At 42.3% G+C, this 25,121-nt stretch overlaps 1 protein-coding gene and 1 long non-coding RNA gene across 2 annotated transcripts in view; both read left to right on the plus strand.

Annotated features, from left to right (window-relative positions):
- LOC146856474 (uncharacterized) overlaps positions 1-13,666 on the plus strand; it is a 77,142-nt gene extending 63,476 nt beyond the window's left edge. The window contains exon 4 of the long non-coding RNA XR_014980952.1: positions 12,203-13,666. This is a non-coding gene — a long non-coding RNA (uncharacterized LOC146856474). The remainder of the gene's footprint in view (positions 1-12,202) is intronic.
- A 2,511-nt stretch (positions 13,667-16,177) lies between these two features.
- LOC146856475 (ciliary microtubule inner protein 1-like) lies at positions 16,178-16,588 on the plus strand. Its single transcript, XM_085651258.1, has one exon. It carries the CDS (start codon positions 16,178-16,180, stop codon positions 16,586-16,588), a length of 411 nt encoding a protein of 136 aa, XP_085507384.1.
- Positions 16,589-25,121: the final 8,533 nt, after the last annotated feature.

A 25,121-nucleotide genomic window follows, 5' to 3' on the forward strand; every position in this document is an offset into this window, starting at 1 on the left:
CATGCACTGCACTAAGAATGTCTGCTATATGGTCTGTATGAGTAGTTACTAGAGGTGGGTGGGACACTCAAAGCTCAAGCCATTCTCAAGCCACATGCTTGGCTCTGGCATGGCTCAAGGTCCTCTTGGAACCTCAAGTCCAAAACTAGACGCGCTTTTACTGGAGGCAATATGGCCTAGTGGCTATAGCTGCCTACTATGCAAACTCCGAATCCAGGTTCGAATCCTAGCCTCAGCTCTGCATCCTGTGAATCCCAGCAAATCACCCTATGCTGAATAAATAAAGATGTAACATAGTCTGTTATGAAGCACTCTCATGTCCTTGGTAAAGGATTGTGCTATGTACAACCACCAAAAATAAAATATGCATTCTAACCATCAAATATGATCTAATCTCATCGTCCAAGAATTAAAGCTAAGCTTTGATGTCATAAAGAGTTACTCATTTAGAGGCTCAATTGCACAGTGTGAAACTGGAAATTCGGGGTTTAATATTAGTTTTCCTGCTTGTCCAAATTGTGTGATCCTAGGCAAAAACTTAAAGTAACCGAGATTCCTTTAAGTTCATTTTCACATTTGAGAGCACCTTCCAATGCATGAGTTCAAGATCCACGATGTAAAAAAAACAAACTCTCTTGCGTTTTATTAAATAGCCTTTAATGTTGCTCCATGTATAATAAGAATCTAGGTCACATATAGGATGCACATGACAACTGACTTGCCTCTTACTTCACTAATAGCATTGTTATCAGGGCAGGGGCAGGAATGTTTCTCAGTGCTTGTGTGTTAAAGAAATAACACTTTTGTGAAAATTGAATACACCTTAAATTGTAACAATATTTGTTGCATGATTTACATAAAAAATATTTTCGTGGCTCGCTTGTGCATGGGATCTTAGAGCCATTGGGGGCCCTTGGTTCAGGTCTGGCTTAGCTCTCCCTGTTAATTTGTTGGCTCGCCCACCTCTATCAGTTACAAATAACAATCTAAATGGCAATATTTTTTTTTTTTAATGTCATTCTTTTATGGAGCTACTTATGCCAATGTAGGGTGTTGGAACACTCTACATCACACACACATTATACGTTGACAATAAATCATACAAGTGTGTAAATCAGTGTACAGGATGCGTTGCATAAGACAATGAAGGTCACAAGCTCTAGGAATCACACATTGCACTTACTTGTAGGCATTGCATGTAAAGAGTGAACAACATGGAGAAAACCAAAGTCAGGATTTTAAAATGAATGCAGGGCTTGTGGTGTCTGTAGTAATAAGACTCTAACCCTACCCAAATAAACCAGTTTAGCATCCTTATAACAACACCAGATTGAAAAAAACAATAAGGTCCTAAACCCATGCCTTGATACCGGTTAATAGCTCATTGTGCTATATTACAAGGATTGCAATTTTGGAACTTCAAGTAACAAAAGCAGTAACCTACTTACCTAGCTATATAAAATAAAAATCTGATCTGCATGTTACACCACACGGTTTGCCGGAGACTCATTAACCCTCTGTGCTACTTTGTCAGTCACAACTGTGACTGGACAAAACACAGATCTCTCCAGCAAGTAAATTTACCACCATAGTTAAAATGCAACCTTTTTGGCCAATGAAGCCAGAAAAGATTTATTCGTTACAGGAGACAGTGGTCCCTGAAAAAATTTAATTTAGATAAATGAATATAGCCTCAATCAATGCTATATTTGCACCAGTGTCCAGCCGGACAGGGCATCTTTAATAAGAGATATTTGCAACGAAATAAACAGAATGCAAGTCAAATAACAGTGGGATATAAGCCTGTATCCAAGAACTTACATGCCAAGTAAACAGTGAGAAACAAAAAGGCTCAGGCAGTTTTTGGTTGTTTCAATTAGTAAATACTCTAATAGCGAAACAACTAGTATGCAAGGGGTCACCTTCACAGATATTTATATACAGAAATTATTATGTGTAAGGCTGACAACTGTGTCGATGGCGTTTCGATCCTTATCAAGAGGATATCGGATCATCATCAGGACAAACAGATACAATTGCCCGAATAAAGTTGCCTAGTAAAACACTCGGTTAGTGTACAGTTCGTACAATGGACAAGTAGCCTCGCGGTTATAATTAAAACCAGTACAGTGCGTGGCACCCAGGGATGCTTGCCGGGGATTGAAGGTCGTAGACCGTAAAGATGTAAAAGTTGCGGATCGAGAATCGTTCTTATCCGTGGTAGTAGACAATGCTCAAGTGATGAAAGGCGCGAGGTGCGGCAACTCCGTTCAAACCGCTGCATGTTACACCACACGGTTTGCCGGAGACTCATTAACCCTCTGTGCTACTTTGTCAGTCAAAACTGTGACTGGACAAAACACAGATCTCTCCAGCAAGTACATTTACCACCATAGTTAAAATGCAACCTTTTTGGCCAATGAAGCCAGAAAAGATTTATTGTGACCTCCAATCTATGGGTTCCCAGAGAATTTGGTTCCCCGATCGCAGCACTGGCGTTCACAGAAAATTCTGTCTGTGTTCATCAATTTGCCTGGAAAAAGCTGGTAGGTTCGCAACACTTGAAAAACATATAAAGCTACTTCACACGTAGAACTCTGAGGCTACTGAAATACTGTACACAGAGCTTTACAAACGCCCCAAAATATAATACAACGATATATTCTAAAACCCTTGTGATTGGTTACAGGATGCCTGGCCAGAAGCACCTTGAACGGCGGCGCGCGCCACCAGCTCAGGTGTAAAATTGCCTGGAGGTCTGGTCCACTCGACGGCGCTCATTTATAGTAGAGGTCACACCTGGCACAACAAGGCAATGACCCCGTGACCCACGGACGGTGCACGTGCCCTCCTCTGCCCTGTAATCGAGCAAGAGGACATTCAAAATCAATACCGCGAAGCTCGTCAAGCCAATGATGGAACACTTCCCGCGCGATCGATCCCTAGGGGGACCCAAGGAGTCAACCGATTCATTGTATTTGCATTAAAAAACAGATTGAGATCACCGAAAAATCAAGGGACGGATAGTTAGGTTAATGAAATCTCAATGGCCTTCTGGCTGAGCAAAGTGTGCCATTTAATCATGAAAGTCCCACGTGAGCCTTGTCAGGGATCAATACTGTTCTCCTCACAAAAACACCAATAAATATCGTGAAGCAATGTTCATTTTGTGTGCTAGCACAGCCACATCAAATGCAAGTGGAAATAAACTCAGCACTTGACACGAGGCTTCGCTTTGACTAGCAAGAGGGAATGCAAAGCTGGTACACCAGCAGACCCGGTTCTAGCGGGTGGGCAGGGTGGGCCAGGCCACCCAAACATGAGCCTGGCCCACCCAAACATGAGCCTTGGCCCTCGAGGTGAGGGCATGAAGCCCAATAGAAAATGGGCACTATCATTTAAAACGTTCCTCCGAACGTTGTTTTTCTACCTGTTCTGGGAGTTACATGATTGGGCATGGCTGTGAGAAAAAGCCCAGACCCAATCACGTAACTCCTTTTAAAAAGGTGGGCTGTGTCCTGCAGGTACAATAGGGGCATGGCAAGGGGACACAGTCTTTATTTGGCACCGAGTACCTTTTGCCTACCGTCCTGCTGCGTGGATATTTCCTTTTCCATTTCAACACAGGAGAAAAGAAGTTTGTTTATTCTGATTGACCTTTCCTGACCCCTGCAGCTGCCTGTCAGATCAGGCTGTGACACAAAGTTTGACTATTCGAGTAGGTAAGATAATATGTTACTATTTGGTCTTATTTTTAAAATCTGCACAGGCCCAGCAAGGGACATTTATCAGGGATGCAAGACAACAATAAAAATGTCCAGATATCTGGTGATTAATGATCCTGCTGGATGGCAATCCTTTGTTGGTAGTTTTGAAATGCAGATAAACTGTATTTTATGTGGATAGCTCAGTGGGTTACTGCCTTTGTCACAGAAATTCTTGTGTTACTTGCAGTTCAGAAGTTACAATCCTAACATAGAACCTATGAACTGTCATCAAAGAGCTGCATACAAACATGAATGGCATGATTAGAATTTTACTTTGTTTTGTGTTGCTATATAGTTAGAACTTCCCCAATCTTTCATTATTTAAATTTTTCTGAAAAGAGCTTGGGCAGATATACATTTTTATTAGTAAAGCCAACCCTAAACCACTAGGGTATGCTTTAAATCCTGAGTTTGTGCTTCCTCAGCCCAAACCCTCTTAAAATATACTGCCTACCATTATGGATGACATGTGATTCCTACACCTTGAAATCCTCATTAGCTTATGTGTCATTCCCTATAGACTGATTTACATACTTGTATGATTCATTGTCTCTGTATAATGTGTGCGTGATGTAAAGTATTGTGACACCCTACACTGATATGAATAGCGCTATACAACAAATGAAATGCATATGAGAGAAGGGCTATGGAGAGATGAAGGGCATTGTTGGAGGGTGGCAGCAATGGTATCTGCGGAGAAAGAGTTAATAGGTGGGGTGCCAAAAATGACTTTCGCACTAGTGCTAAAGCCGGCCCTGTCATGGCCTTTCTGTTTTTATTTAATTAGCAGTCAGGTAAGTAGGGCAACTGTGGAACAAATTTTTAAAGTGCGTGCTAATTATATTTACTGCTATATTCAATGTTTTAAGTTTGTAGGTGATATATTACCAATGTTTTTTACAGGAATAAAGAAAGTGGTGCTGATATGGGGCTGTGGCCCAAAGGTCAGCTGTGAGATAAGGTGCACAGGAGAGGGATGGTAGAAAGTGGATAATCAGGCCTGGAAGTACTTGTGTTGAAGCCTGGCCTGTTGGAATTTGAGGGTTTGCACTTAGGTCCAGACATTGCTCTTACTTTCAAATAACTCTCCACATCCTCTGTATACACACAGAATCGATCTGTTGCATCATGGCGACTGTTTGCAAGTATGATGTAATCTAGGGCTTGTAGGCTACTACAAGAAGTGACAATTTGGGCCCACAGTGGCCCACCCAAATGCACCCTTGGCCCACCCAAATAAAAATTCCTGGAGCCGGGCCTGTACACAAGGAGAACTTTTCCTGCCAGACATACAGAATATTTACTTGAGATAAATTTATGTACAATTAATTTAAATTGTAATAATTTAGTCAGCATGAATCCTGAAATCTTGTATGGATCCAGGCCTTCTTGACCAACTTTGGACACCCTTGGAGCAGCAAATGAGCAGCTTCCCTACCAGAAAGGTGTGAGCAAGAACATAGTAAAAGTTTGGTAAATTCCAACACATTATGGGCCACAAGGGGACTAGCAAGACCGCGCTCGTCCAAGCACAGAGCTATTCAGACACAGACACACTATAGCCTCATGGAGCAGGTGTTTCCTCAGAGCCAAACACAGATCTACCCCAATTTTTACTTAGGCCTCTACTTTTCAAGCAACACCATGCCACTAAGTAACTTCTGAGGTAGCACAACCATATGAAGGGAGCACACTCCCTGCTTACTTCTGTCATGTTCACCCCACTACTGTTAGTGTCACGCCCAGTAGACCCCCTTTAGCCCTAAAAGGAAATGTGCCCTTTTCAGAGAAAATAAGGCCTGGCAGGTGTCTCTCACTTCTCATCTAGCGGGTTATGCTCTGCTAGGCAGGATGTCTTAGAAACCAGACAATCTTGTCAAAGAATCCCTTATCTGCAGGTGGTGGTAAAGTAGAGCCTCACCTTTGTACCCCGAATCAATATACACACAATGACTGGTATTTTACAAATATACGTTTCTTTATTATGTAGCGCTTGTCTGCATAACAAATGTATCAGACTGGTCACAATTATAAACAACTCAGCAGATAATATGCAAATTACAGCAACGGGTAAAAAAGCCCCACTTATAGTTCATTACAAATCCTCAACCGACTAGTCTATTTCCAAGTAACACATCTGATCAAGCGTTTTTCGGGGCTCCCTTGCTTACCATTGGTCCTCTGGCAGAGGTGATGGGAGTTAGCCTTAACAATCAATCAAAATTTATTTAACAGTGCAACCCATTTGGCAACACAATGAGGACCAGGAATTGGTATCTTGGGTTAAGGAGAATTTATTACAAATTAATAATCAGATTCAAATACACTACTCGCCGCACCATGCTGTAAAGATACAGAATAACAATTGGGAGTCCCAGATTGCAGAAGAAATTAAGGCAAATTAGTATCAAACAGACAAGCAGTTCCCTAACTGCAATACAAATCAGTAACATTAAAATTTGATGCTCAGAGAACAATCTAAGACTTTCTCTCCTATACATTAGTAATCTAAGGATTCAAAAGTCCAGAGGATAGTTGGAGGAAAAAGATCTCAGCAAATCAAGGATCTCCATAAAGGAAGTCAGAGCAGGATAAAAGGAAATCGAGTAGGAAAGTGTAAGCATCTAAGAAGCTAGGTCGAGAGTTTTCTGTGTGTCAAGAATAAGTGTCAGCCTAAGCCATCCTTAAACAGGAATCAAAGGAGAGCATTGCAGCATAAAACCTCTCAAAGTCCCTTCCGCTCGCAATGACTCAAGGAAGGGGTCTGCTGGGGCAGAAGGAATCTGCACAGGGGTCCGTTCAGCATCGCAGAAGGAATCTGACCAGCATCAGGCAAGAGATCTGAGTGACAGCCCAAGTGGAACACTATACTATAATGTGAAAAAAGTTTATTTGGCGACACCCCCTTGATTGCACCCTCAGGGGTCCATTGTGCTCATTCAAATTATTCAGTTGCAGACTGCAACATTTCAGTTTTATCCCCCACTGGACTAGGGAACCACGATTCTTCTCCCAGACACACATAGGTTGTAACATTTGGACATTCAGTTAGATCTCTGTCTCTCCGTGTACCTTTCACCAAGGTCCATTTATCAGGCTCCTGATTCCCCTATCTATAGTACATTAATGTATCGTCTACACTAACAATGCTTGCAAGAAAAGTCGAGTTAACAGAAAAATGAAATCATCTTTATGCAGCGTGGTGAACCACAGGCCTACTCGTGTTAAGTTTAGCAGAAATTTCAATGGTGCACATTTAAACACAAATGTATATACGTTTCTAATCTGTTAGGTTCCCTACTACATGTAATATTCAATAAACCATCATAATATTCAAGGATAACTATAACTGAGAACTACATTTAAATCAAATATATGGAATATTAATGCACACATTACATGAACTGATTGTTACATATGCAGAATGTAACTATGCTAGAAACGACAAAGTGTTTAATCATAGTGTCAGTTTGTTACAAGTTATTTGCGGGAAGTAGCACATAAATTTAGAAAGTCACCTTTCATCTCCTTGGTGAATACATTTTCTACTAAACATAGATGATTCTTTATTAATTACTCTTATTAAGGCAACACATTTTGCGTAAGAAGTTCCCTAATCCTACAGTGAAGGCGCTCTTTAATATATGTCAGGTGCAACACTTACATTAATTTGTTAAACCATACCAGAATCATGTGCTAAGTGCACTTTCATACAGTGTATTTCTTAAGTGTCAATGACGTTTGTGATGTAAAAAGGGTGGACAATCTTTGCTGTGCTGCACCACTTCTATAATATTTTCAGCCAACCAACAAAAATGGCATTAGTATTACTCAAAATGTTTTACTATGTCAAGCCATATATAGTTTCCATGCATATGTACTGCTGTCCTTGGTTTAGCATTTGGAATTCAGGTCTTCTGAATCTCATCTCAGCAAACGGTCCATGTGTCTAACCTCGCCTATATGCAGACACTTTACTTAGCTTTATTACTATTGGCGTGTTACGAAGCGAGTAGGGGGTTACTTATGTTCAGCACCTGCCTTGTTACAAAATGTGCAGACAATGCACCTTTGCAAAACCATACGGAAGCTTTCTGAAGGTAATGTCATTTTTCTTTTTACACGATAGATCTCTGCAAGGTCATTTCCCCTGCAGCTTTGATTGCAACACCTGCACCAAGAACTGGACAGATTTCCTTCTCTGCCTTGTTAGTTTGAACAGTGTGAAAAAACCATTAAATTGATAAATTGAAAACATGGGGATGGAGCACACATTTGCTACATTATCATTGAAACTGTTAGTCTGACTTCCTAAGCCCTACACTTATACAAGCAGTCCCTAACATTAGATTGTGTCATGTTTAGATGCAATCAGGCCAGTCTATCATGTAACATGGATTATTATCATATGAAAGCATTGCCACACACAACACTTCTCAACCGTCTTGCCTCACTTACCATAGCACCTGGCCACCATCTTCAATTCTGTTGCCCCAGATGGCAGTATACGGATGCTTTTCCCTTCCCACCAGCCATACCTCTCCACTCCTTTCATACCCTCCACTCAGCTGTATCACTCCCGCCACTATGCAGCACTCCATTGCTTCATGGCGAGATTTGAGTATGTATGCCGACATGTACATGCAAGTAACACAATGTATACACCAACAAGCAGGTGTTCCCTCTGACCTAAACACAAATCTAACCAGACCGGAACTCACCTTAGAATCCCACTCCAGGTATTCATTTGATCTGAATACATTGCAGATTCTAACAAGCATTGGCATAGCCAATAGGTCTCGCCTTTGGGACCACATAAGTGTTTAGCCATGCAGCACATTTCCTGGGTGTTGTGCAGCCAGAAATTGAAGAGCTATACAACTGCTACACACTAGTTCAAGTAGTCTGATTTAGAAATATATGCTTGCAAATAGGAGGATGAAACAGGAGGCGGGACAAACTAGTTTCTAAAAACAGAAGAGGGTGGTAGCTGATGTTGGAGAGCATCACAAAAAGGAGGCTCTCAGATCTGGAAGGGCCTGCTGGCATAGCAACTCGGTGCAGTGGGGTCCGCTAAAGGGAGCTGGGGCAGGGATGACAGAAGGGGTAACAAAGAGCAGCAGCTGATATCCCTAGCTTGCCCTTTGCTACCCCTTTACTACCAGGGTCTCATCAGCCATTAAGGAGCTCCAGCAATAGAAAAAAACAGGACACATACCCTGGATTAGGAGTGCCGTGGTTAAATGTGACACATGAAAACGTTTACCATCGGTACGAATTGTCTTCACCCTCTGAGTTTTTACTAAATATATTAGCAGGTCAATCCTGTTGATATTTACCAGGTGAAAAGGTCAGTTAACTAGCAGATGTAGATTTTTGGTGTGGAAAGCAGCAAAATGCTCATTATTTCCCAATGCAATGAGGAAATCTGGTATTAGGTGCTCGCTATAGTACCCATTAAATTACCACCCCGGGGAATCAGTATTTAATGGGTGTGATAAAGAGCGCCTGTTACCTAGCTAGCCAGCTCATAACTAAGGCCTCAGACCCCAGTTTACTTTCTATAGTTTGCACTTTTTGCTCTTTCACTAAACCCTCGGCAGAACTGATGAGGGGCTAGCAGTGGGGCAGATCATGATATCATCAGGAGGTCAAGGGTGCGAATGGTGGGACTTGCTGGCTGCAGGTTTAGCCCTGCGTCATCTCAACTAGTCCACTAACATCATGCCGGAGGAGAGAGCAGGAAGAACCAGATATTCATCCTTATCCCGCCTTCTGACACATTCATATACCAGCACCATCTTACAGTGAGACACAAGGGAAAGAACATAGCATAGAAGGAGACGAGAAAGGATGAGAAAGAAAAGAGGGGAATAGGAAAACAGAAGGAAGAAGAGGGAACACAAGGACAGATGTATAAGACCAAAAGGTGAGAGAAGAAAAAGAAATGGAGATAAAGGCGAATTTAAAGTAGGGGTCCAGCAGGGGCTAAGGGAGGGAGAACGATGGAAGGCAAGGAGGGAAAAAAAAAGAGGAGACCGTGAGAGTGAAAATGACAGCATGGAAAAGAGTGGAGTAGACAGGAAGCGGAGCTAAAAGAAGATGCATAGAAAAATACAAAATGAAGAAAAGAGAAAAGTAATGACAGTGGTAAGCGGGAGACACTGGGTGAGCAGAGCAGAGGAAGAGAGGGGGAGAAACATAATAGTGGATAAGGGTGGAGATCAATAATGTCGGTTTAAATGAGATGCCGGTGAAAAAAGGGTAACCAGGCAGGAAAGTGATAAGAGTGAGGATGTGATGGAGACAAGAAATTAAAGGAAGGGAGAACGGGCATAAAGGACATAAGGGAAATGAGAAAGATGTTGATGATGGATTGAAGAGAAGAGAGGAGAGGGTGACAGAGGTAGAAGACACGAGGGAGTGAAGTGAATTGGATATACAAAGAAAGAAGCTGGAGGAGAGAGGGGGTAGGAGGGGGTAGGTGGAGGAGGGAAATGAGTAGGCGGGTGCGAGCTGTGAGAAGACGAAGGTAGGCAAAGAGAGAATTGGCAGATCATGGAATTATTAGACAAGGAGGCAAAGCAGAGAATGAAGGGGAGAGCAGACGACAAAGAAAGAGAGGAAGGAGGAGAAAGAGAGCTTTGATGTGTAGTGATCGCGTAATGGCCTTTAGGAAAAGGGTATCTGGGAAGAAATAAACCAGAGTGAATGGACCAGGAAGGGAGAGGACGGGAGCCAGGTGGGGAGACATTGGTGTAGCTTCCATTGGTGCAGCAGGTGCAGTGGCACCGGAGCCCAGAAGCAATAACGGTCCACTAGACCATTATTATTGCTGCACTTCACAGTTCAAACGGCGACCAGGGGCCTGTTTTCTTTCTTGCACTAGGGCCCATGACACACCTGATACGCCACTGTGGAGGAAGGGACTGGGAAACTGGTAGAATGGCAGGAGAAGGCATGGTGTAGCTTGGTAACTCGAGCGGATGTGTGACTGGCGCGAGACGGAGGCGCGTGCGCACAGGATGAATGAGAGGACAGGTTATGCGAGAGGGAGGCTTTGGCGAAGTAGTGTGGGAGGTCTCAGCCTTGAGAAATCCACAGCTGTATGTGTGCTTGGGGAGTAGGGGAGTGCTCGAGCGCAAGGAGGTGGGGGGAAAGTCACGGACAAACAGGCAGCAACGAAAGTGAAACTGCCCTAATATCAATGTTTCCAAAACATAAAGCACGGCGTCTCTGAAGCCGTGCTGATAAACTAGCGGAGGGAAGCTCGGTAAACAAGTGGGGGGAGTGTGGCCGAGAGCAGGGACGTGCAGCGTTTACCTTGCGGGGGTGAGCGCGATAATTGCTAACAGATGGCGCTGCTCACTCCCGCAAGGGAAACACCAAACATGCACGCTTTGCAATTGAAAGCAATGCAAAGTGTGCACGTTTTTGGGGGAAAAAGCAGATCAATTCCAAGAGGTCCCCTCCTATGCAGCACATGCGTGCTGCTTAGGCGAGATCTAAAAAGCACGTATTCCTCTTGACTATAACATATATCTCCATGTACCCCGAACACACCCTAGACTCGAACATGCAGATGTTCTTCTGACCTGAGCACACCATAGACCACAAGCAGATAAACCCACTGACCTAAACACAGTTAGTATAGACTTTCCTTGTGGGTCGCCAGTGGAGTAACATTAGCCCCCTCAACCCCCGCGGTGCGGGGGTGAGGGGGACAAAGCTCCAGGGGCTGCCTCAGAGCAGTACACTGAGACCAAAGTGGTAGGTGGTGGGCGGGAGGGGGGCCTCCATGTACTTTGCAGGGGGGCCCCACAAGTCTCGTAACACCACTGTAGGTCGCTCGAGTTGTCACTGTGCTCCATGTCATTAGGACACCATATTTGAAATCCTGAGCTTTCAGTTAAAAATCATTGGTACCAGGTGCATTGGTTCAATTTGGTTGCACATAAGTAAAGAAAGGCTACTACTAATGAGGTTGTCAAATGCCCTGCCGTAGCTCGAAACATGGTGTTCTGAAGACATGAAGCAAGATAACGTGTGCCATTGTCTCTTGACCTATTTGTGTCACCTCATACATCCACGTCTGTCCATGTGTTATCTCACGATTCCTATGACTTCATCTTCGTTCCCATGTGTCCGGGTCTCTGTACTAGTTTACACCTCCTCATATGTCAGAGTCCATTTACTGCATGAAGTCATTGTCTCCTTGTGCCTGCGTCTCACTGTTCCCCTGTCTATCTGTGTGCCTGGGTCTCCACCCAGTGTCCCTCCGAGCCGCGATTCCTATATAGCAATCTCCAAGGACAACCCCTGTGTCTTACTTAAAAGTCAGATGTACTTAAAGCTGGGTCACATGTGGGGGAAGGAGGGTGACCACTTTTCGTCAACACCCTAACACTTTGCTTTTCTGAATTATTCTATTCCAGCTGCAAGAGTGACCATGTTGGCACACAGAAGACTAAAGAACCACTGGAGCAAACTGTAATTTTTCCATTTAAATGAAAAACAGGGAATCAGAATCTCACAGCCCGGTAACGACCGTCTCCTCAGCACACAAACACCAATATTGACAGCCTCACCATGGTTAAAATGGAAAAACACACAGTGGTGTTCCAGATCAAACAAGTGGTTGCACTTTTGGAAACAACAGGGATAGTCCGATCAAGTGGGTCGAACTTTCAGAACTCAGGAACCCTTGGGCTTCTCTCCTGGTGGAGCTGATGGTCCAGGCAGGCAACATGCCCATTGTGGATGATAATGTGCTATGTGAACCATTTTATTTGGAACAATGGAGCTAATTTTTCTGTATTCCATATGCTCCCATATTGACAGTCCCCGATTTGGAGGTGCAAGAAAATGTGTCGATAAAATATTAATGGAAAAAGTTTTTCCACTTATTATATTTACTTGTACTCCCAATCAAAAACAAGATCATGGTACAAAAAAACGTAAGCTGTGTAAACAATAATATGACTGTATAATTACTACAAACAGAAATCTCAAAACAATATTAGGACACTTTATCGATGTAGAAATTAAATCAAATGCAGCTAGCCATCAAACTAATGCACCCTAAAAAAACCTAAAAGAACTGTATATGATACTGCAAATAATTTATCAACATATTTCACTAGATAGCCAGATATGCACCACAGGAAGGATTCAGTAACAATCCTAATGTCTGATTACTTTAACACTAGCCGTACATGTATTCAGCTCTACCCCGAAAGTGATGTTCATGAGAACAAAACATTTTTCGTTGTTGCCATACTCCTTCCCCACTACTACTTCCACCACATACTACTTCCACACATCACTGCTGATCCTGGGATACTTTCAACTAAGGCCTAATCTGGCCCAATAAATTGAACAACTTTATTTGAAATCCAATAAACTTTCATTCGACTGCTAGTAACCTCAGCTCCCAAAAATTCTGCCTTTTATATGCAATTACTATATTGTATACTATATGCAATGTCTGTAGGAACACCAGTTGCCGAGTTCCTCACTTCCTTGCTTTTAACTCAAAGGTCTACTGGAACTGTTTCCAAGTTTCTAAATCTTATATTTGCACTACGGTTAAGGGATAAACTATTTGTCAGCAGTGTCACAATCCAGCAACCTCTTCATTAATTCAGCATGTTAGGCCGGCTATACTAAAACATTAATGCACATAGAGCGTCTGACATCAAGCAGCGTAAGGAATTAGCAGATAAGAATTTAAGATGATAAGACTACCTAATGAATACCCTTACTGCAAGTGGACTGGGCTACGTAATCCCCAGTACAACTATATAAACAGTCATTGGACATACTCAAGATCTATAATCCATTGGCCAACCATTCACCAGTATTTATCGTTTGGAACATTTGTCTTTTAGATTCTACAACATGACCACTTGTTATCAATTGTAATCTTTCTGCATTTAAGTTTGTCTCAGATTAAATATATTTATTGGCATTGACTTGTTCTGGGAGTCTAGACCCTTCTTGCTTGTTCCATTGTTTGCATTTTGAATTCTGATCATTGACTGAAATACCAGCAACCAACAAATGAATAGGTTGGAATGCAAATGATTCTCCTTAGGGTTCAGTTTATACCTGGACCCTCTTCCCAGGCACACTGGGGGATACAAGGATTGTTCTATAGAAAGCACAGACTTAGGCCTGCCAAACTTAGTAGAGAAAATTTAGGACTCATTTCTTCAAAGATTTCTCACAATACCCTGGAACTGCACAAAGCAATACAGCAACCACTTCGGTGCAGCAGGCTTGGAAAAAGAGGGAGAACAGGTAAAAAAAATACCATGTAGATCATTGAACTTTCAGACACTCCTTGCAATGGACATAGAACACACTTCATTATCATACGTGTTATATGTCATTTTAGAGATGGAATAAACATAAAGTCAATTAATATTCACACCGGGGATCTACAGGGATGGGCCTAACCAGGAATTTACTAATCCCTTTTAATCTATGTAAACAAGTGAATCTGTGACGAATCTGCTGGGGAAGTGATCCTTCTAGGACAAGAACCCCCACTCACTTGAGGGTGACATGCTTTATCATAAGGTTCCCTCCCCACACCCGGACTGCAAAGTTCATGGTGTGGGCTATGACTTCCCAGGTGGGGAAGAGCTAAGGTGTTTTGTGATGCGTGATGGTTTGAGGGTGAGCAAGGGACAGAGTGCAACAAAGAATATACAGTGGTATTTAAAACTACCTCCAGGGTACCTAATAAACTTTATTCTGTGGTCCACTGATGATATGGTTAAAAAGAGGACCAGGGTTAGGAAAAAATATATACCCCTTTCAATGGTCAGTGATCAACATGTTTCTGCCTGCTGTGGTCCCAAAATGAGGTTCCAGGGCATTCATCAGGACCGAAAATCATATATAGTCACACTGTGTGTAATGTGATGAACAAAAATTATAATGGCCAACCATTATAGAAACACAGAGAGCATTTCCTACTAAATGACAGCAGAATGATCATGACAACAAAAAGATAACACAAGCGGTGTCTCTTACCAACCACAATAACAGACAGCAAGAACAGGTTCTGCTTACACAGACTTCATAAACAGACCGCCAACTTACCACAGGAAAGCAGACAATGACAAGAGGCCCATTTACTGACCGCGGAAACATACTGACTAGAAACATTTCAAAAGAGGTGCTGTTTAGTTACCAGATAAACAAAGATACTGCAAGAACAAGTGCCACTTATTGGTCTCATAAAGAAATAACATGACAGCAGGTTGGACTATTGACTACATTGAATACAGAAAACAGGACAGTTACTGGCCACTGGAAGACAACAGTGAAGAAAGGTGATTAGAGAAACATACAGACCCGAAGAAAGGGTACCACATACAGACCAGAGAAACACACAGAAATTATCACAGACCACAGAATCATACATCATAACTAGGGGTGGGCGGAATTTGCGGAATTAACCTTCGCAAATTATCGCGAGAATGTTTAAAATTATCGCAAACAAGCAGAAATATCGCGAAGATGCGGAAGGTTTTTTCCGGCATGTTCGCGCGATTTTCTGCATGGTTGCGGGTCGCCAACTTACCCATGTGGCTGCTTGCGGGCGCGGCCATCTTGTTTTGAGTTGTTCTCGCGGTGCATGATCGCGAGAAGAAAGACGTGATCGCGCGACGCATGACGTCACTGCGGGCGCGAACTGTCGCGAGACAGCGCAAATGGCTAAAAACAATACAACATCTCATGGAGAACGCGACCGGATCAAGAAAACTTGTCGGCGAACGCAGGGAATCAGGTAAGGCGATCGCGCGCGCGCGAGAATGTATCATTTTACAGCGCGAGCAAGAAACAAATTATCGCCAAGCTGCGGAAACCGGAATTTTTGACATCTTCGCGCTCTCCGCGGAACGCAAAAATGTCAAAATATCGCAATTTCCGCGAACGGAACGAAATTTTTGCCCAGGCCTAATCATAACAAGAGTTGCCTCTTTCTGACCACACAAGTTCAGTCTGTCAAGTCCTGCTAAAAGCCTAGAGAAATACAGAGATACTTAGAACATGTGCCACTGAACAACCACAGAAAGTTAGAGCCTGTCAAATGGAGCAACTTACTGTGAATTAAAACACAGACTGTGATAAAACATGTCTCCTACTGACCATAAAAAAACAGTGTCAAGGGGTGCCAATAGTGGCAACAAGAGGTGTGCTATAAACCAAGTATTTATCTGCTTCACTGCCATACACTGTTCCAAAAGTGACCTCATAGAAAAGGGCTGGTTGTGCTCTTCTCACCATGGCAACAGAAAACAATGCGGAGGCCTGCTCCAAAGGGCCAAGAAATAGAATACAGTTGACTGCGCAGGTCAGAGAAAGAGGGGTGTGAAAGTCCGCCCAAAACAAGAATGGCTGGGGTCAAAGGGTCCAAGGACCCTGACCTGGATAAGCTGAACATGGTGGCCCGGGGTCAGACTTGGAAGGATCACATAGAGATGGAGCGTGAAGCTGCCCGCCGATGGCCATGGCGGTGGGGCTTCATGGCCACCACTAACGAGGAGCTGCTCAAAGACGAGTTAAGATGCAAGGAGAAGTCACCAACTCTGAAGGTCCCTGAGCACCTGCAAGTGCGGCCATCATCCCCCCTGGAGAAGTATATCAAAGTATTACCATCACCGCCTGTCCCAAAGACCACTACGGGTCTCATCGGCTGGAGGTCCACAGTGCCTGGCCTGGAGCTGGAGAAGTACAACCCCATCAGGCATGTGAAGGGCAACTTTTACAAACAAATGGGGTGGGCACCCGAGGGTGCGGACTGATCATGGAAAAACCATCAGGATACATAAAGCAAGACTTGGGCTGAATAAAGGAGGATAGATACGGGCATAGTTGTCTGGTATCACTGCCTAGTTTTAAATCAACATTCATTTACTTGTTTCCTATACACGCGTAAAAGTGTATGGCTAGAGCTTGGGGGACGTCTGGCGAAGTAAGAATCTTCCTAAAGCCATCCAGGAAACTGCACTCCCCAGGAGCAGGTAGTACAGAGAAAGAAATAATGTTGCAATTAAACTACCTATTTATATAGCAATCCCAGAGTGATTTGCTTTCTGGTGCCATAATGTTTAGTGTTGTTATCTCCACACTCAACAATGCCTGTTTTATCAACTTGAAAATCATGAAGGGCAGAGTCCATGCTATCCATGATTAAAACTTGGTGACTGTTGGAAACACAAATATCCCGGCAGGCCCAGCTCTATCAAATCAGATATGGTGTTGGCAAAACCAATTCTGAGAGTCCAGTAAAGCTCAGCAGGCACATATGTCAAAACCAAAAACAATTATATAAAACACCAATGCAGCAATTAGTGACAAAATATTCATCTCGTGCTACCTTTTGCTATGAAATCGGTTTAATAAAAAAATACACTGATTATTGAAATATCTTTATGCCAAACACCCCCTAATCACAAAATAACTTGCATCGTAACATCTCAGTATCAATACTTTCACTTTAGTATTTGTGTACCTTTCCATAAATCACATGTCCTGAAATCTTATTCCAGCACCTACCCACATTCTAAAACGGTGTTCCACATGTAACCATGTATCCTGAAATTGTTCTCCAAAAATAATCCTGAAACCTGTTTTTTACACACATACCTAAAAATAATTCTCCAGAAAGTCACCATAACCTCAAATCTTTTTCCAGAACTCCCTTAGCCTAACTTCCTTTCCCAGAAATCATCTGTCATTAAATGTTTGCTATCTTGAAAACTGTCTCCGCAATTCTCCACAATTTTCCTCCATACTAAAATGTATTTCTGATAAACACCCGTACCTCATACTCTTTTTTTCCCACTAATAACTTTATTCCCAGCAATCTTATTCTAAAATCCGATTTATTATTTAACAATCTCACATTGCTACGTTTCATCAAACATTGTTTTTCAGGAAATCCCCTACATCCTGTAAACCTTCTCCAGAAAACTCCAGTCTTTTGAAAATCTCCCACATTTTGAATTACTATTTTAGGAATAACCTGTTTTGGGGTATATTTACGACATAAATACCCTGAAATTCCAAACTCTCTAAATTCCGAAATGTGCTTGACAATTCTACATATTCAAAAGCATTTTTCCAGAAGTCCCCTAGTATTCTGCTTTTACCTCACAGCAATCCTTCACATCCTGAAATCTTTGTCCATAAATCTCGCATTTTCTTCAGTATTATCCTGAGAATCACTAATATTCTAAAACATATTCCATAAATTCTGCTACACCATGAATTATTTCGTGACCGTCTACTTATCTCATTATTTGTGCGCAAAAATCCCCTAAAAAAGTTATTTTCTAGACGCCCACTGTAACATGAAATTCCCTTTCAGACATCCAATGTATCCTAAAATTATTTAGGTCACTTACCTGTATCTCACAATCTGTTTCCTGAGATCTCTCTCTAAAACATTTATGGAAGTCTTACATTATCCTTAATTGCTGTGTTATGTTTGAGTTCTTCTCAGGATGGTTCTGTGTTGGAGTGTTTGGAGCAGAGTTCTAAGGAACATTCTGTGAAACGACAGTTGGCAGCAGTTTGCAGGAAATAAGGCAGTGCTGCTCGCTGTCTTCTTTATTTATCTTATTTAGTCAACAAATATTCAATAAAAACCTTGGAGTTTTTACCTGGCTTCAGTCGACTTTCATCACTGGTGATGAACGGTTGACTTTGAACTTACGCCAAGTTTTCTCCTCTTCACAGACTACGTGCGCAGTGCTTTCCTCAGCCATGCTGCTTTAGTCAGTTAAGTGCTGGAGACAGCAAGAACTTCTTCCTGACAGTGGTAACATTTTAACTGGAGGGGTGGAGCTTCCCCTGTTGTAAGCGCGTGACGTGCACATTGTTTGGTGGCCATTTTACTTTGGTCTACAACACCATGATACGCATGCCATTTTACCCTATTGCAGTTTGCCTATGTGCTTCACCACATGGTTTGGTGGCCATCTTATTTTCCTAAACAATCAGGGAGAAGGACCAGGAGCTAGTTAATGGTCCAGTGCCTATGCTCCGAAAAATCAATGAGGTAATCAAAAAGGAGGCACTGTTCCGTGGTGGGTGTAGTCGGAAGGCAACCTACACACACACAAAGGTAAGGGGTGGGAAAGACGGAGAAGTTAGGTCAGGGACTTAGTACTTAAGGTGGGGAGAGGCATAAATTGTCTCTTGTTGCCCTCACACACCCCGAAGGATGTCATGCTTCATCATCGGGCGGTTGCTCCTCATCGGGCCGGCGGTGCAATGCCCTACGGGTCCCCCGAAGGGTCTCTTTAGCGGAGATCTTTTAGAGAACTGCTGATGGGTGCATGTGGGTATGTGGATCTAAGTATCAAGTGAGAGGTGAGGGTAGTGCGTGCAGTGTGAGTTACAAATATCTAAGGGTTACCAAACAAAGAAAAATTATTTAATAAAGAGGTGCCCTTGGTAAAGTAAAAAACCCGTAGGTTAACAGTTACCAGTAGAGACGCAATGTGTCTGGGTAATGTGTCGTAGGTCCTACGAGCTGGCATCTGGATGGGGCAGGTTTCCAGAGCCGACACCTGAGCAATCCCCCGAGAAGGTGTGGGCATCCAACGCCGCTTGACTCAAGGAGTAACTTTTACTCCTCACTTAGGTCGCGATCAAAGGGGGCATAACTTATTCAAGAGCCACACACAAGTAGTGTAGGAGGCAACCCCCTATTTGATCAGTGAGAGGGCTAATGGTACCCTTCTCACACCAATAAGTTCGTGCACTCACCTCACATCACCATCACCCCCGGTCCTGATGAAATGCCAAGGATCCTCCTGACCTCCCAAGGCGGGAAACATGTCGACCATAGCTTATTTACCCACACACATTGCGTCGCTACTGGTAACTGTTAACCTACGGGTTTTTTACTTTACCAAGAGCACCTCTTTATTAAATAATTTTTCTTTGTTTGGTAACCCTTAGGTATTTTTAACTCACACTGCACGCACTACCCTCACCTCTCACTTGGTACTTAGATCCACATACCCACATGCACCCATCGGCAGTTCTCTAAAAGATCTCCGCTAAAGAGACCCTTCGGGGGACCCGTAGGGCATTGCACCGCCGGCCCAACGAGGAGCAACCGCCCGATGATGAAGCATGACATCCTTCGGGTGTGTGAGGGGCAACAAGAGACAATTTATGCCTCTCCCCACCTTAAGTACTAAGGGCCATATGTAGGAAGCCAAATACCGGTCGGTAACGGCCGATTTTCGGTAAATATTCCGTTACCGACCGGTATTTAGGCATTTGCTATGTAGGGGGCATATTTCAGGATTCGGTACCGAAAATTACCGATTCGGTAAATCCTGAAATGAGATGTAGGAAACACTCTAATGAGTGTTGTGTAGGAATGAGAATTCGGTATTTACCACCAAATATAGGTTGGTGATAAATATCGAATACATTGCAAAAAGCAATATTTTGCTGAAATAAAAGTGCCATGTGGCAGGCATACATGCCCTTAGGGCATATATGTCCGCCACATGTGCACACATGCAGGAATCAGGGGTGCAACAGGGTGTCAATGTGACACCCTGCCACCCTTGAATGTGCTCCCCCCATTACCGAATCGGTATTTACCGATTCGGTAATGAGGCATACCTACCCATTGATTCCTATGGGCCTTCAGGCCTATAGGAATCAATGGGAAGGTATGCCTCATTACCGAATCGGTAAATACCGATTCGGTAATTACCGAATTTCTCCGAATCGGTAACATTTACCGAATTATTACCTACATACAATTTACCGATTCTTAAATACCGAATCGGTAAAATTCGGTATTTAAGAATCGGTAAATTGTATGCCACCTACATATGGCCCTAGGTCCCTGACCTAACTTCTCCGTCTTTCCCACCCCTTACCTTTGTGTGTGTGTAGATTGCCTTCCGACTACACTCACCACGGAACAGTGCCTCCTTTTTGATTACCATCTTATTCTCCTATCACGGTGAAACACATACCATTTAGGAACATGCAATGATACTTTAAAGTGCATAATCTCATCGTTTCAGCAGCATTTCGGGTTGGTTCCATTTTCAGTGATGCGCACACCATTAGTATAAATATATGTTATGACATAAATTGGTGCCATTATAACCGCTCAACATCGGTGATACGCACACCAATTATACAAATGTGCATTGTCACATCATTGGGTGATTATCAGAATTTGTCTCTGGTGATACACACACCATTCAAGTTGTTTATGTGATACACACATAATAAGCATTTTCTGCATGTGTACCATATTAATCATTTACGAAGTACGCTAGAATATACGGTGACACGCACAACTATTCCCCAACACGCAAGCAAGTTGTAAAGTTCTCCTTGTCATTTGTAACTGTGATTTCAGTACTGATTGCCATTTTGTATTGACTTTCAACATTTTCATGTGCATATTGTACACTTGCATTATTTTGGGATACTACTTAATATAGTAATGTTAAAGCCTTTGTTGCATGTAACATTAGTTCGACATTAACTCATTTTTTTCCTTGCTGGTTTTACTGGTGGCTAATCTTTGTTCCCAGCAACATGCAAGCCATCACACCAACTTCACCATTTTGCAACTTCCTGGTGAACCGCCAATTAGATAGAAAAAGTGGTTCAGGGCATTTAATGCATACTCATGTAGAAACAAAAAGGAAGCGCATGGAGAAGTTGCAAAAGTTATGTTTATTACAACAAGCCCCTAACACGTCTGGTACAAATGCCGACTCTAAGCAACTGACAACATGCTACAGGTAACGGACACAATGGAATGTGGGGGCATGGAGTGACAGGGAGTACCAATGAAAAGGTAATCATGTACTTACATCATAAAGGATATGTCTCGTGCCACAACACAATCTTCCTCTCACAATATATAAAACAATATAAAGAAAATTAAATAGAAAATTAGCAGATGTAAGATATTACTAGTCAAATGTGACATAATCATTGAACTTCTTAGGTTTGGTGATATGTCTGCCAAATCTTCCAGTGGCACCTCGGCTAACCACAATGCCTTCAGATTCAGGGGGTGAGATGTGCTCACCACAGTGATCAGGAATGTGACTGCTAGAAGGCTCAGCAGAAGATGGGACATCATCAACAGCAATACTTCTATCATTGTTTACCATCTTATTATTGAGGTTCGTTATTATGGACAAGCTTTCTGTATCATCACAATCAAACCACAAATCACTGTTGCAACTGCTAATACCCTGGGTTTCAAGATACTCTGGTCTTCCCACAGATGTGCATTTGGCCAAACTGCTCATGTGTCAGACTTTGCAGTCACTGAATTTTGCAGCATTGCGGTATAACTTACAAATGCATAGGGGACGAGGGAACCTACTCTCACCCTTCCTGATTTTTTGTTCCAAATGGACTTTGACCATCTCTCCACATTTAACTCCATGATTTTTATCATACCACTCCTTGTAACACTCCTTTGCTAATGCTATTGCTTTTTACTGTTTCTGGTGACCATTCAACTTGTTTCGATACAGGCATCCAACTAAGATCTTTACTCAGAGCTTGTCTACTCCTCATCAACACGAAAGGAATTTTGCCTGTGATGGCACTTGGCGTTATTCTATATGTCCAAATTAACTTAAAAACCTCTTATTCCCAATTCAGATTACTGTTCCTGGACAATTGCATACAACCTTTAAGCCCTCTGTTGAAGCGCTCAACAAGACCATTCCCTTCAGGATAGTGCCGAGAAGTAATGTTATGCTTTATACAATTCCTTTCAACAAATGTTTTAAAGGAAGCGGACATGAATTGTGAGCCATTGTCAGTTAAAATACATTTTAGTATCCCTTAGCTCATAAATAGTTTGTCCAGAAAAGAGATTAAGCAGGCACAATCTGCATTTGGTACTATTTTGGTTTCTGGCCATTTAAAGAAATGATCCACCAAAAACAATATATATTTTATAGTGCCATCATGACCTTCTACAGGTCCCACAATGTCCAAACCAACCTTCTCCCAAGGCATGCTAGGACACTCCATTGGGCTTAAAGTAATTTTACAGGTTTTAAGACTCTTATCAGAATCACGGCAGCCCACTTCAATTTGTTTATCAAGACCAGGCCACCAATAATTACATTTAATCCTTTGTTTAGTTTTCGAAATGCCAAGATGGCCTTCATGGCAAAGTTTAAGTATCCTTTTCCTTAAACTGACAGGAGGAACCACTTTACCTAGTCTAAACAGTAAGGCATTCTCAATGCACAACTCATTCCTGACTTCCCAAAAGACTCTCTCATCTATGTCCAGCTTCTTTTTCCCTGGCCATTCACTGCCATTAAATTTACAAATGCGCTGCAAAGTACTGTCTCTCAAAATGTGATCTATTTAGACAATGCAATACATTCTAACCCATCACAGAAAAATAGAGCTACTTTGTCATCATCCTCCAGGTGTCTTTTTTCATCCTCAATGGGTAATGGTAATCTGCTCAAAATGTCTGCAACCCTGTTCTTGACTCCTGGCCAGTATTCTACTTCATATGTGTAATCCAGTAATTTTACAGACATTTTACTTATTCTTGGTAAAGCATTCTGTAGACCAGCTGCGGACACATTTTTTACTAGAGGCTTATGATCTGAACGTAGTAGTACATGGTAACCCCATATGTACAACCGAAAATGGTTGAGTGCCCATGAACATGCTAACGTTTCACGCTCACTTACAGAATATTTTTCTTCTGCAGTGGTAAGAGAGCGTGAAGCAAAAGCAACTACACACTCATTATTTTCATTGTCTTCCTGTGACATAACTGCTTCTAAACCTTTGTTGCTAGCATCGGTGGTAACAATTATATGAGCGTTACAATCATAACCCTTAAGGAAAGGTGCATTGCAGACTCTTTCTTAATATTCTCTAAAGAATTTTGGCACAAAATGGACCACTCAAATTTAATTTTGTTTTTGAGAAGGTGGCGAATGTGATGTGTTTTTTCTGAAAAATTTAAAACAAACTTGGAATAGTACTCCGTTAAACCTATAAATGCCCTGACATTATTCTTGCTGGTTGGGCAGGGTGCTTTAACGATGGCCTCACAACCAAACCTTGTTTAGGTTTAACTCTATCCTTGCTGATGCTGTGACCCAGATAGACATTTTCACGTTGAGCAAATGTACACTTATTAAGCTCAACTGTTAACCCATTTTCTTTTAGGATCTCAAAAATCTGCCTCAAGCGTGCATCATGTTCCATCTTGTTGCTACCCCTGACCAAGATATCCTGAAACAACTTCACACCGACCACCCCTTCAAAATTATTAGACATTATCCTTTGGAAGAGAGCTGCAGCAGACGTTAATCCAAATGGTACACGGGTGTAGTGATAGCAACCAAAAGGCGTTACAAATGTACTGTATTTCTTGCTATCTACATGCAATGGTACTTGGTGGTATGCCGACTTTAAATCGATGGTGGAAAACCATCACATGCCTTTGGTGACACCAAACATTTCATTAATGCGAGGTAGGGGAAATTGACCAAGAAGTATATTCTTATTGAGATCTCTAAGGTTAATACAGAGTCTGACCTTACCATTGGGACGTTTCACAACAACCAATGGGTAAACCCACTCAGCTGACTCCGCCCTGTGTACTTCATCTCTAATGGAGATTGTTAAGTGCCTAACTTTGTGGACACAAGGCAATGCATTGTCTTTCATTTCAATTCTGTGTTCAAAGTTGTTTAACAAACCCACAGTACCAGAAAATACCTCAGGGTAATCTGTATAAATACTAGAGCAATCTTTGTCGTAATCATTTATGGACAGAACTGGATCAATTGGGATTAAGAATAATACCCAGTTCAGCCTGGTCGCTCCAGCCAAGGACAGAAGGTCCCTTCTTAGCCACAAAACGTTTGCACATTGCCTTTCTATTTTTAAATTTGAATTCAAGATCATGAGTTCCAATGAAGTCTATGCTGTCACCCGTGTAGCTTTTTGTAATCACATTAGATTTTTCAAGACATGCCCAAGTTTCTCCACAAAAAGCTGTTTCCAAATATCCTCATTCACTATGGTAAAGGGTGACCCGGAATCTGCAACTACATTCATCACTACACTACCCATATTCCCCTCACACATGGGTTTCTTAATCCTAATTAGATTAACATCCAAAATGTCGTACTCTATGGAAATACAAGATTTATATTAGAGGATTCTGAATCCTCCGATTCCTCAGAGTTTGCAGCATTATCCTCATGTACATGCTGTACTGGTCTTCCATGGTTTGTATTTTTCTTTTTACAAACCTTTGCACAGTGA

This window comes from Triturus cristatus, chromosome 4_1, assembly GCF_964204655.1.
Source record: "Triturus cristatus chromosome 4_1, aTriCri1.1, whole genome shotgun sequence".
Lineage (NCBI taxonomy): Eukaryota > Metazoa > Chordata > Amphibia > Caudata > Salamandridae > Triturus > Triturus cristatus.

Excerpts from the sequence above, each read along its gene's own strand:
- LOC146856475 (XM_085651258.1), top strand. The coding sequence starts at position 16,178 with ATGGCTGGGGTCAAAGGGTCCAAGGACCCTGACCTGGATAAGCTGAAC.